We start from the raw sequence: 13,092 nt of genomic DNA, 5'->3' as shown, positions 1-13,092 counted from the left end.
ATTCAATATACTATATCACACTCTAATATTATACTCCCTCCGTTCCACAGAAATAGAAGCGTTTCATTTTGCGCATTCATTTTGAAAAAATAATTATAAATAGCTAAGGTGGAGAAAAATTAAAGTAAGAGAGAGAATATTGTAAATAAGACCCTTTTCTATATTATTCTCTTTCTTACTTTACTCTCTTTTCACTTTAACTATTTAATATCATTTTTTCAAAACAAGTGCAGAAAATGAAATGCCTCTATTACTGTGGAACAAAGAGAGTAGAATTTTCAAAAAGTTAAGTTTTTTTCATTAACTTTAAAATTGACAAATAATATCACGAACTTTACCCGAGTTTATTATTTTCCACCAACAAAAAAAATTATGGCAAATAATATCATGATACGGATTTTTTTCCTAAGATCTCAACAACAGCTTCGAGAGCTTCAAGTTCTTCAATATTTGAAGACAGTTTTTCTTAAAGTACACAATCTAAAATTGTTCTTCAATCCATTAATATAGTCGAATTTTTTTCGTTGGTAGGAAATAACAAACTCGGATAAAGTTTGTGATATTATTTGCCTAATTTAAAGATCGGGGTAAAAATCCAATTTTTTGAAAGTTCCATAATATTATAGACCAATATCCCTATTTAGAAAGAAAACATAGAAGTGTAACGAAATATATAGGAAAAATAAAAACAAAAATATTACAAATACAAAAAAGTTAGATCTAAGTTAGATCTAATTCAATTCAAATTTGTAGGTGCTACTCCATTTGTCCCACAATATTTGTCACTCTTTTTCATTTCGGTCCGTCCCATAATAATTGTCACACTTCATTTTTACCATAAATGGTAAGTAGGTCTCACATTCCACTAACTCACTTCACTCACATTTTATTATAAAACTAATATAAAAAACTGGATCCCACGTTTCACTAACTTTTTAAACCAACTTTTCTTTACATTTCTTAAAACTTGTGCCCAAAATAAAAGTGATTATTGTTGTCCGGAGGGAGGATTATACTAGATCAACTATTCAATTCAAATTTGTAGGTGCTATTATACTTGGATCAACTAAACGAAACACCGCGGAGTTGGTGAAGCAGGGGAAGCTGAAGGTGGTGATCGACTGCAAGCACCCGTTTAGCGACGATGGAGCTGCGTGGGCAAAGAGCATCGATGGGCACGCTACCGGAAAGATCGTTGTTGAGCCATAGATAGAGGTGATCCTCAGTGTTGTGAAATAGATAGAGGTGAGCAGGAGAAAGTCTCTTTATAATCAATGCTATTTTTCTGAGTATAACCTTTTGGACCAAGTTTGGCTTTAAATCGTTTGACTAAACCATTCATGTCGAATTTGGTCTTGATGACCCATTTACACCCAATACACTTTTGTCTATTAGGTAATTCGACAAGGTCTCAAACTTTATTATAATCCATAGATTTTAATTCATCTATCATGTATCAATCCATTTATTAGAATTATTACACTTAATGGCTAGTGAATATGAAATTGGATCATTACGTATTCATATATCACATTCGGATTCTTGGAGATATGCCACATAGTCATTAGAGATGGCCACTTTCGTTCTCATTAAGAAAGCATCAATGGCACTTCTGGAGATGCTTCCTCCACACCCATGTTCAATGACTTTGGCATCATCATTAGTCATTAAAATGTTCCATATTGTTAGGCTGTTCAACAATATTTGGCATACTTAATTCTTAAGGAAATGAGGGAAGAGGAAAATCTACCCTTATTTCACTAATGACCGTATTATGAGTGTTAAAACTTCCACTGATCTCACAATTCTCAAAGAATCATATATTTCCAGTTTTCATAATTCTCATGTTATCATTAGGACAATAAAACCTATACCCTTTGGATTTTCCTGGTAACCTATAAAGTAACCACTAACTGTCTAATATCCAATTTCTTTTCTTGCGAAGAGTATACTCTAGTTTCCGCTGGACAGCCCCAAACATGAAGGTGCTGCAAACTGAGTTTTCTACCTGTCCAAAGTTCATAAGAGAGTCTTTGGTACAACCTTACTAGAAACCCGGTTTAATAAATAAATAGCGGCTCTAAGAGCATAAATTCACAACGATATAGGTAAGGTAGAATTGACATACTTCTAACCATTTCCATGAGAATTCGGTTTCGTCTCTCAGCAACATCATTCTGCTGAGGCGTACTTGACATAGTATATTAAGCATAAATGTCATGCTTTTCTAAGTATCTGGCAAAAGGTCCATGTAATTCACTTATTTTAGTGGTACGACCATAAAATTCACCACCTCTACCAGATCGAACAATGTTCACCTTTCTATTTAATTGTCTTTCAACCTCAGTCATAAAATGTTCAACTGCCTGAGATTTTTCTTGCAATAAATAATTCCATAACACGAAAAAATCGTCAATAAAAGGTGATAAAATATTTTTCTCCACCAAAAGTTGAGACATTAAAAGATCTGCAAATATATGTATGTATAATTTTAAGGAGCTCATTGGTTCTTTTGGCATTTTTAGTACTGTGTTTAGTTTGTTTACATTTAATACAATCCACACAAACGGTAATACTTGTAAAGTCTAAATTCAAATGAATATTATCCTTTATAAGCCTCTTAATTCTTTCACTAGAAATATGATCCAGTTTCTTTATGCCATAAGAATGATAAATTCGACTGAATATTATCCTTTAGACGCTCCTTTGCTTGCAATGTGAGCATGAGATGCACCTATTCCATACTTCTTCATCTTATGCTCCTCCTAGATCAATACGTTTCCCAATTCTTTAAGAGTCCACTAATCTTTTATAGTGAATCAATTTGGAATGGTCCATATTAAGGAGGTAAGGAAGTTAGGATAAATTGGACAATGAAATCCTCATCCACCTATAATCCTGATTTTTCCAACTTAGAAGGTATGTTATTTATGTCCATCACATGCTCGTACATAGTTCGAGAACCATCATATCGCATGCTCATGAGATCCTTCATAAGTTTTCCTGCAATAAACTTTATATGCAGTTGTGAAGCGATCCTCAACATTCTGCAAACATTCTTTTGCAATGTCAGTCGTTGAGAGACTTTATCTGCAACGAACATTCTAATGGTAAACTTAGTCCTGTTAGATTTTTCCTAAGCATTATGGGTAATCAGCCAACTACTTTGATCATAAAATAATTGGCTTATCATTCAACATTGTTAGGTTCAAGTCCATTACTTCAAGATTGAACTTAAGTTTCTCTTTCCATTCAAAGAAGTTAGTTCCATTAAGTTGGGTAACGTTTGAGGTAAATATTCTAGTAGCATAAAATATATGTTTTTACATTATAGGAGCAATTAAGAAATGAATGCTCACATATAAAAGTTTTGAATAATAACACGAACATTAATTTGAAAATCCATATCATGAGGCAATTATGAAAACTCCTTTGGGTAGTCTTCATACAATAATAAAAATCATTCTTTTAATATCCATATCTTAGTTCAATAATTGAGTAATAATAAATTGGCGTTACCTTTGGGTAATCAACACCAATTTAAATTATAACTCCATTAGTATTTATTATGTCGCAAAGATTATTTCCTTTGGGAATCTAGACCTTTTATGACAAACAAACTATTTAGATAATGAATAGCCACAACAAGCATGGTGATTAATTGCATACATAGATTTTCATATTAACTTGATTATAAACTCTTATTATTTTACATCAATTTGGAGATTGCAAAATAAACATAATATAATCAAGAGTGTATAGTGACTAATTGTTTAAGCAGATTTCACTTAATTTGATTATAAACTCTTATTATTTTACCTCACTTTGGTGATTGTAAAATAAACATAATATAATCAAGAACATATAGTGATTAATTGCTTAAATAAATTTTTGTATGAGTTTGATTATAGACTCTCCTTATTTTGCCTCACTTTAGTGATGGCAAAATAAACATAATATAATAAAAAAGACACAATAAAACATAAATTAAATTATGTAATCATTATTCCACCGTCTCGGAGATTCATAATCATAAAACATTTAATTGAAATTTTAGTTAACCAATACATGTTCAATTTATATACATACGAACTATTAATTCTTAAACACAAAAGAGGTGAATTGAATTGACTAATGAATTCTCAATTCAAAGTAGTCACTGTGCGCGTGATTCATAAACCAAACAAAGCAAAAATCAATTCACAAACATCCCAACATATTTTAATATGGAAACTATCTACGACTGTAATCAAATATCACCGAATCCACAAGCATACGTAATCAAGTCCAATATATATTATTTGGAAACAAACATTATATTTCAATTGTGGCACAGAGGGGAGATTTGAAATGTCAACTGAACGAGAAAAAGATTCTCACGAGATTTTGTAATTTTATATTCCAAGATTTTGAATTCAAAAAAGTAATTCATTAATGAAAAGGTTACTAGATTCATCAAACACAAGACAATAAATGCAGTTAATTGTCTCACAACACGCATAGATTTAAAACAAAAGACATAAATTATGGTTTCAATAATATGAAGAAAAAAAAAAAGAAAAACTAGTTCATATTACTTCAAAATAGAAAATGTCATTAATTTAAATAAAAAAGGAAAACTACAACTTATTTCACAATCATCATGAAAAAAAAAAGGAAAACTAGTTCATATTACTTCAAAATAGAAAATGTCATTAACTTAAATAAAAAAATTACTTCACCTGTCTCAAGCAAGATGACCTCTTCCTTGAGCGTCACAAGATTTTATATAGTTTTATTTTGTGTTAGGCTGAAGGAACAAAGTAAGAGACATAGAGTAAATTAGAGATAATTGTGTTTCTAATTCTAATAATAAGTCCTCTTGTTTGAGACTAACAAAAAAAGAAAAGTAAGTCGATGGAATAGAAGTGCATTTTAGCTTCAATTTTTTCTCGAGCTCCTCGATCATTTTGATTAGGAGGAGGCGCTCAACCATTGACAAATGGAAAGTGTCTATTAGAATTAGAGAATAAAATGTAATTAGGTTTTAGTTTAGCATTTTATTTCCAGCCTATATATAAGGCATCTTATTGTAAATTGTAGTCAACAATTCCAAAATGTAGTCAATAAAGAAATTCTCCCTTTTCTCGTCTCCCTCACAATCAACGGTTTCTCTCATTGTTTCTTCTTCCTCCTTCCATTGAGGTTTCTTCACTCTATTCAATTCTCAATATTTTACATGGTATCAGAGACAAAAGCTTCCGCAATCTCTCTCTAATTTCTCTCATATCTCGATCTTCTCCAATCGATCTTCTCCTATCGCGATGAACAATCGCAATCGAGCATTATCTCCCGATCTATTTCTTTTTTTTTTGTTCATGATGAACAATCATGGTGATTTGTTGCCGGAGAGTTTTCCGATCGACTGACCGCTGTCGAAAAAGTGTTTGATCTCCTCTCAGTTTTCAGTTTTCTCTCTTCTCTCTCTGTTTTTCATTTCATTTTTTGAATCAGTTGATTTGAATCTCCGATCTGAATTTTTTTTTTCTCATTAAAAGTTCTCTGTTTTCACCGATCTAAATCGGTTCTCTCTGATTTCACCGATCTAAATCGGTTTTCTCTTTTCTCACATATTGAAATAGGATTCTATGAATCTGAAATATCAAATTTGTTTCTCAATTTTAATCTCCGATTGAATTCGGTTTTCTCTATTCTCAAATATTGAAATAGGATTCTATGAATCTGAAATATCAATCTCAATCTCTGTTCTCTCATTGAATCTCTCGCTTTCCTTTCTCATTGGATTTGTATGATCCAAGTTTGTATCCTTTGTTTCTGGATTTGTATGATCCAGTCTCCGAATGATTCTCTGTTTTTTTTTCTTTCTCTTGTTTTTTGGTGTTATGAGAAACTTTCTAGTCTCTGTTCTCAAGTTCAACTCTCTGTTCTCAAGACTGTCGTGTGGCATTTGTTGGATTGTGCTTCTGAAAATATTCTGATTGGATTGTGTTGTTTGTTGTTGATAAGAAAAATTGGTTGTTTCCATCACAGTGGAAACCGAGCTCTTGTTTGAAGTATGTTAGGAGGTGTGTTTTGACTATATGAGAAGCTTTCTCAATTAGTGTTTGGTTGAGCAGCCAATTGCGATGAGGATCAAGATGTTTTTCTCCTTAGAGAATAAAATGTAATTAGGTTTTAGTTTAACATTTATTTTGATGCTTCTTTTGTAGTTTGATGTTCTTGTCAAGATGCTAGCAATTGTTTGCTTCCATCTTGAGGGAGGCTATTAGAATTAGAAAATAAAATGTAATTAGGTTTTAGTTTAACATTTTATTTACGGCTTATATATAAGGCATCTTACTGTAAATTGTAGTCAACAATTCCAAAATGTAGTCAATAAAGAAATTCCCCCTTTTCTCGTCTCTCTCACAGTCAACCGGCGTCGTAAAATCTTTCCTGGCATACCCCAAGGTTATAACTGAAATTTTACAATCATCTTATACACCAATTTGAATTTCAACCAAACAACACAGCCCATTTATGCAACCGAACATTGAAGATTGGAAAACATCCAATCTCAAATTGCATGAAAATCTTATTTGCAAGCAAAACAAGTTTGTAACTTGCAAGACAACCAAACGAGCCCGGGGAAATTCTTTTTCTCTTAAAAAGATTTCAAGAATATAATTTCTTTTATTATTGCCAATTTTTGTGCACACAAGCTTACATCACAAACCTATGGAACCATTGCCATGATTTTGAACAAATCTGAATTTGAATTTGTTTTAAAGTTTTTTTTTCTCTGGATTAAAGAACCATTGTCATTGTTGGAATCGTGGTCCGGTCAATGCAATTTGACGGATCGTTCAAGTGACGAAATATTTAATTTTGATAAAATTAAATAATTTATAATAGATCTACGCTCCGAGTAGATGATTGTGGTATATTCATTTTCTCTAAACCGATTCCCGGTGATTGAGAAATAATATATCAAAGAATGTCACGATATATGGAGATATATAATTAATTAAATAATTAATTAATTAATTTTGGACACGTAGATAATGTTGGAAAAATAAATTGAAGTATCCCATGTATGTTGGGAAGAGAATGTTTGGAGTCCCAAACTTGTTGGGAAGAGAATAACATTATATTGTGGAGTTCCAATAAGTATAGTTCCTAGGTATATTTATATCTAGGTCCTATAAATATCTATGTAGTATGTATCTCAAAGAAGAATTCAAACCAAATACAATGTAGTCGATAAAGCTTTGAGTGTTTTTATTTTCCGCATTTTTACTTTTCAACATGGTATCAGAGCAGCTAACGATCCTTCGTTAGTTTGTTCAAAACCAAAAAAAAAAAGTATCATGCGTATCCTAAAATCTAAAAAAAAAAAAATGAGAGATTCCTTTTTATTTCCACATTCAAAGCCGAGAGCAAGGAGAGAATGAAAGCTGCTTTGAAGAAGAAGGAAAAAAAAATCAACAACCAAGTGATGGACGAGAGGAGCAGCACGTCGTCGAGAATGTCGGTCATGGAGGCTGCTGGAAAAAGAAACCAGTTGCCTATCCCGCCAACCAGGAGAAGCCTGCCTTATCAGAGTACACAGCCGAGGCGGCCGAGGTGGCCAGAGAGCTGCAGACCGAGCTGACAGAAGAAGTAACGAGCTCCAAAGAAAAAGATGACGAGTTATCCTGCCGAGGCCCGAGTGGGCGAGATGCTGCCAATCGGACTACTCGTCTTCAAAACAGAACCGCTCGCCTCGCAGAAAAGGCTGCAAGATAAGCGGCCGAGAAGAGGCTCGATGTCTTGGTCGTTGCAGTCCGGTAAAGATGCATGGGGCAGCAAGAAGGCCGAAAGCCTCCACCCATAAAGCCGGCTCTACATGTCGGGGGTGGAGAAGAGAAAGAAGGGAGCACGATGAGAGTCAGGTGGAGCTCGTTACACGGACTTAGTCTGGGAACGCTCAGGAGGCTGATGAGAGCCGCTGACGATAGAGGCAATAGCAAGGCCACAAAGGCTACTGGAGAAGCGTTGATCGAGGGAGGAACGAGCAGAAGAGACGACGAGGAAGGAGGTATTGCCGTGCAGAAATACTGGAGAGGTTTGCAGATGCGAGCCCTGTGATAAAAAAGATGTCAGCCATGACAAGTGAATGACTCTCTGAGATGGAGACCAAAATGAAAGAGTTTAGTTGGTGGTCGCTGATGGAGCGGTGTCACTCAGCTGCAGCCAAGAGAAGAAAACAGAGAATGATTCCTCGGTTTGTCCGACCGAGGGGGAGGAGAAAAGTATTCGACCGAACAATCCCTCTCCAAATATATGTCCGCCGAGAAGGCGAGTGAATGGAGAGGATGTGAAGCCTGCTTATCAAGGAGAAGAAAGATTGAGAAGAGCTCATGGCGGTCTACTAGAGAGGTGGTCACCGAGCAGGGAGAGAAACGGGCAATGAAGAGTGTTGCCGATAACACCAAAATGAATAACACAATGAAGACGGCCAACAAGCCCTCGAGAAAGAGTGTTGAATCATCCCGCCTTAGGGGGGAGAGAAGGTACACAGATTCCTCTTCGAACTGAGGAAAGAACCTCCGATGGAAGAACAAATGCTGTCAGAAAGGCCGCAGAGTAGCAGCCATCTATCACAATGAATCGTCTGGCAAGGGGGAGACGACAGCCACTTCCAAACGATTCATCGCGCCTACAGAAATGCTGAGAAGATAGCAGCAAAAGCTGCCCGTAGAATATGGACCGCCAAGAAGGCCGAGGTGATGATTGAGCAGATGTCGTAGAGTTGCCTGCTTGGATAAAGGAGCCCGTCATGGAACCACCATGGAAAGAAGGCTGTGAAGAGCCGTCGTTGGTGTAGGACCAACAAGCCCACAAAGGCTGCTGGAGAAACGTTGGTCGGTGCGAGTAGCCATCTTCACTTGGGCATCAATGGCGAAGCCTGACCATGGAGACGCAACAGCGAGATTTAGAGACAGCAGCGCTGCGGAAGTAACATAGACGGCAAGAGGGCGTCGCAGTGAAGCGCTGGCGGTGAGGAAGCTGGTTGAATGCAGCACGGTGCCAGCTCTGTGCCAGCAGCAGCGAGCGCAATAGAGCCGACGGAGAACTAACGAGCAAAGAGTAGAAGGCAAGAAGACTCCAAAAGAGAATCGTTGACAGCCATAGTAGCTCAGTCCGTTTCTCCAGAGAAGAGATGATGGCTCCATAGATGAGTTAACTGAATCGTCCCTCAATGTTTGGCGGCGAGAAGAAAAACAGAAAAGAAAAGGAGGCACTGTTTGACCGTCCCTCAATGTTTTCACGTAAAGATGGCAATTTGGGCTAGTGTTGGGCTCAAAGAAAGTTAAAGAATTTAAAAATGAAAAAGAATATGGGCTCATTGTGTTTGAGCGGAATGGGCCAAGTATAGCCTTCCAAAAATGAAGTTTTGGGCTGCAAATTAAATTCAGTCCAAAGACGAGTAAACTCCTCGACATGAGTCAAAACTGTCAGAATGGCTCCTAATGGCATGAGCTAAAACTGCCGAAGTTGGCTCCTAATGGCATGAGCTAAAACTGCCGAAGTTGGCTCCTATGGCATGAGCTAAAACTGCCGAAGATGGCTCCTATGGCATGTGCTAAAACTGCCGAAGATGGCTCCTATGGCACGAGCTAAAACTGCCGAAGATGGCTCTAGACACGAGCTAAACTGTCATCATAAAAAGTGAAGAACTCCTGAATACGAGTATAAACTATTTATCAAAGTGAAGATTGTGCAAGTTAAGTTTCCAAAAACTCGATACTTAACTTGAGGGGGAGTGTTGGAAAAATAAATTGAAGTATCCCATGTATGTTGGGAAGAGAATGTTTGGAGTCCCAAACTTGTTGGGAAGAGAATAACATTATATTGTGGAGTTCCAATAAGTATAGTTCCTAGGTATATTTATATCTAGGTCCTATAAATATCTATGTAGTATGTATCTCAAAGAAGAATTCAAACCAAATACAATGTAGTCGATAAAGCTTTGAGTGTTTTTATTTTCCGCATTTTTACTTTTCAACAGATAAAACAATGTGGCAATTGAGCAGAGAGCTTCGTAGAATGCATGCACATTGATCGGGTTGTCCAGATATATTTCTGAAATGAACAATTACGTGAGAGGTGTCTAGATACATCCATCGTTCATGCTTCATGGTTGACGTTTGTAACGTCCGTAACGGCTAGTAACCCCATGCGGTTACAATCTAGCCATCATGACACACTTTATGAGTGTTGACTCCATCAATTCAAATGAGTGGGCTTGGCCTATAAATAGGCATGCATACCTTTGCATTCTCTACACCAATTCACAAGCATTCTACAAAGCATAAGCTCTCTTCCTCTCTTGCATTGTTCTTCTGTCGAAGCTCTACTCTCACCTCCATCCAGTTCGCCGGAGCTCTGCTGATAGCGGTGCTGCTTCATCAGAGACGTAATCGTTTTATCTTTGGAGAAAAAACGTCAATCCGAAGAGAACTACCGGGGTGTATCTCGTCTTGCGGAAAGAGGACTCCTCGACTCGGCTATTTCCTTTTCTAAGGTTTATAGTTTCAATTTTTCATTTTTAATTTTGTTTTAGTTATCATTTCCATATTCCTTTTTTAGGGTTGTATTACGCTCTGCTAGTCTTATCTTGTAATCACGTAATCCCCAACAGTCATTACATCTGAGATGATAATCAAGAGAATATGGAGAGTAGGTTTTCGAATTTGTATACAAATGCATTTATCTGACAAACTAAAACTAATCGCATTTATAAGATTTTTTTAATAAATAGTAAGGGTTTTTTTTAATGATGTTACATTTGTACCAAACGTGATATTAAATTATCTTTTTCACTTGTTTTTAATATACCAAACAACCGTCAATGTTAACTTAAATATCCAAAACTATATATTAGTACAACCGATCATGATGGATTTGAAAATTAAAAACAATTTAGATTATATCCGACTGTTTTAGTAAAAAAAAATTCAATTTTCTTCCCGCTTATTTGTAATCCCACGAACTAAATCCTGTACCATCTTTTTTATACACAAAAATAGTTTTGTTAGATAAGTTGTTCGATTAATCCATTATTTTCCCCTTTCTTCTATGGCTCATAGACAACGATTTTCCCGGTGGCGTGGCCATCGATGCTCTTCGTCCACGCATCTCCAGCTTTGCTAAGCGGGGTTTTCGAGTCGACGACAGTCTTGAGCTTCCCTTGTCTAACTAAATCAACAAGAAATTGCAGGTTCTCTCCTTTGGGGATGAGGAGTATCGGCACCAGCTGCTTCTTAGAGAATGTGAGTTTCTTCATAGCAAAAGTGAGCACTGAACTAAGTCCCGGGGTGACGTCGATCACCTTTCCATTCGAGCTCAGGTTTGGCTCGAATACGGACCAAGGAATGGGCGTCGCGCAGTGGACCACTGCATCGTACTTCTTGCCCGAGGGGCTCGTGAGAGCAGCCCCCTCCGGGGTCTTGTAGTCGAGAACCTCGTCTGCTCCGAGGCTCTTCACTAGGTCAATGTTACGGGCACCACAGGTGGCTGTTACGTGCGCGTTCCCCAGCTTCGCAAGCTGGATGGCGTAATGACCAACTCCGCCTGAGGCGGCTGTGACGAGAATGTTCTTCTGGGACCCACTTCCATCGAGTTTAAGCCCGGCCGACTGTGTGAGAGCCTGGTGAGCAGTGAGGCCTGCTATGGGAAGGCCTGCACCTTCAGCAGCTGATACTTCAGGAGGCCTCTGAACCGTCAGGTTTTCCTTAGCCACTCCATATTCGGCCAGACCGCCTGCATCCTGTTTCATTGAGATTTATGACTAGATCATGAAAGTAAATCATACAAGAGATACGAAACACGGACTCGAGACGCCTCTATTGACGTTTTAGACATCCACTGTTTTCAGTAAAGAGCAGTTAATCGTTTATTTTCACTATATCTCCGATATCAGCAACAAACTTACAAAGAAATTCAGCAACGCGACAACTTTGTCACCCGGTTTGAAGTTTGTCACTCCGGGTCCAACCTCTATTACCTCTCCAGCAACATCAGTGGCTGCTCAGTAAAACAGAAATAGGTTAAGAAAACTATCACTACTGAAAGTAATTAACGATGTGTTTCCAGCTTCGTAAAATCACTATCCACAAGATCTCAAGAATTCATAACTACGGAGGCCTACCGGGAATGTGAGGGAACTTCGGAGGAAGAAAAGGCCGAAGCATGCCTTTCTGAGTTTTCCAATCAGCAGGATTTAAGGTTATAGCTTCAAACTTTAGCAGTACTTCACCCTTGCTCGGAGTGGGAATCGGAACTTCAACATGCTGCAAGGAGGTAAACTATATCTATGAGTGGATGAATTATAACTAAAATCCAACCTCAAACTACACTTCAACAAACAACATTGTGTGTTATGCACAAATAGCTATCAACAGGCATGCTCGAGAACAAGTCCAAGGTACCACGAAACTAAAAATTGCTTCATGTTAATTTCTATCTCTAACAAGGATTTGCTTCAATCGCATTCCAAGCTGTAACGATGCAGAGCTAATTTATTTCTCCAAGCATGAAATCACGCACAAATGATTACAGAAAGAAGAGTATAGATTGGCAGTTTAACGGAGGTAAAGCTCTTTTCTCAAAATTCGAATTCCAATTGAGTAATCATGAATCCAAGGCACCACAAAAGTAAAAAAGTAAGCAGGGAGTGAAATTCACCTTTAAACCGGCTGCTCCACCGCCATAGCTTTCGAACTGAACCGCATGCATTACCTTCCCAGCCATTACCAAATCACACAACTGCTATTGTTCCTTTACTGTTGGGAAAGAGAGATGGAGGCCAAAACCCTTTTATAGAGCGAACATTTATAATTTATTGTTTTTTACTTCAACTTTTTTTATTTAAATCTTTTGATTCTTTTGTAATTTCAATTTTCAACATTTGTATTTGTAATATCGACATTCACATATCGTTCAAATTTGTATGATTGTATGATTGTATGATTGTTTCAATAAAATTCCAATTGTTCCAACTCCAATGTCGACTTCTACTCCATTTGTCAATTGTCATTCTCGTTTTATTTATTTATTCGATAGTAC

At 36.9% G+C, this 13,092-nt stretch overlaps 1 protein-coding gene across 1 annotated transcript; it reads right to left on the bottom strand.

Annotated features, from left to right (window-relative positions):
• Positions 1–11,101: 11,101 nt before the first annotated feature.
• LOC125201560 (chloroplast envelope quinone oxidoreductase homolog) lies at positions 11,102–12,849 on the bottom strand. The gene is made up of 4 exons (XM_048099725.1): positions 12,712–12,849; positions 12,176–12,317; positions 11,960–12,051; positions 11,102–11,794 (listed from the first exon to the last, which is right to left on the bottom strand). The coding sequence occupies exons 1-4, from the start codon at positions 12,775–12,777 to the stop codon at positions 11,102–11,104; spliced, it is 993 nt and encodes a 330-aa protein (XP_047955682.1). The 5' UTR covers positions 12,778–12,849.
• Between the last annotated feature and the right edge of the window lie 243 nt (positions 12,850–13,092).

The sequence above is a fragment of the Salvia hispanica genome, chromosome 1, assembly GCF_023119035.1.
Source record: "Salvia hispanica cultivar TCC Black 2014 chromosome 1, UniMelb_Shisp_WGS_1.0, whole genome shotgun sequence".
Classification (NCBI taxonomy): Eukaryota; Viridiplantae; Streptophyta; class Magnoliopsida; order Lamiales; family Lamiaceae; genus Salvia; species Salvia hispanica.
Note: the sequence above shows the minus strand (reverse complement) of the source record. Positions and strands in the feature narration are given on the sequence as shown.

Bases quoted from the DNA above. Each gene is read 5' to 3' on its own strand.
- LOC125201560 (XM_048099725.1), bottom strand. From the start codon at position 12,777: ATGGCTGGGAAGGTAATGCATGCGGTTCAGTTCGAAAGCTATGGCGGT. The intron at 12,318-12,711 runs GTGAATTTCACT...ACCTCCTTGCAG, and splicing joins GTGGAGCAGCCGGTTTAAAG to CATGTTGAAGTTCCGATTCC. The intron at 11,795-11,959 runs GTAAGTTTGTTG...TCAATGAAACAG, and splicing joins TCGCGTTGCTGAATTTCTTT to GATGCAGGCGGTCTGGCCGA.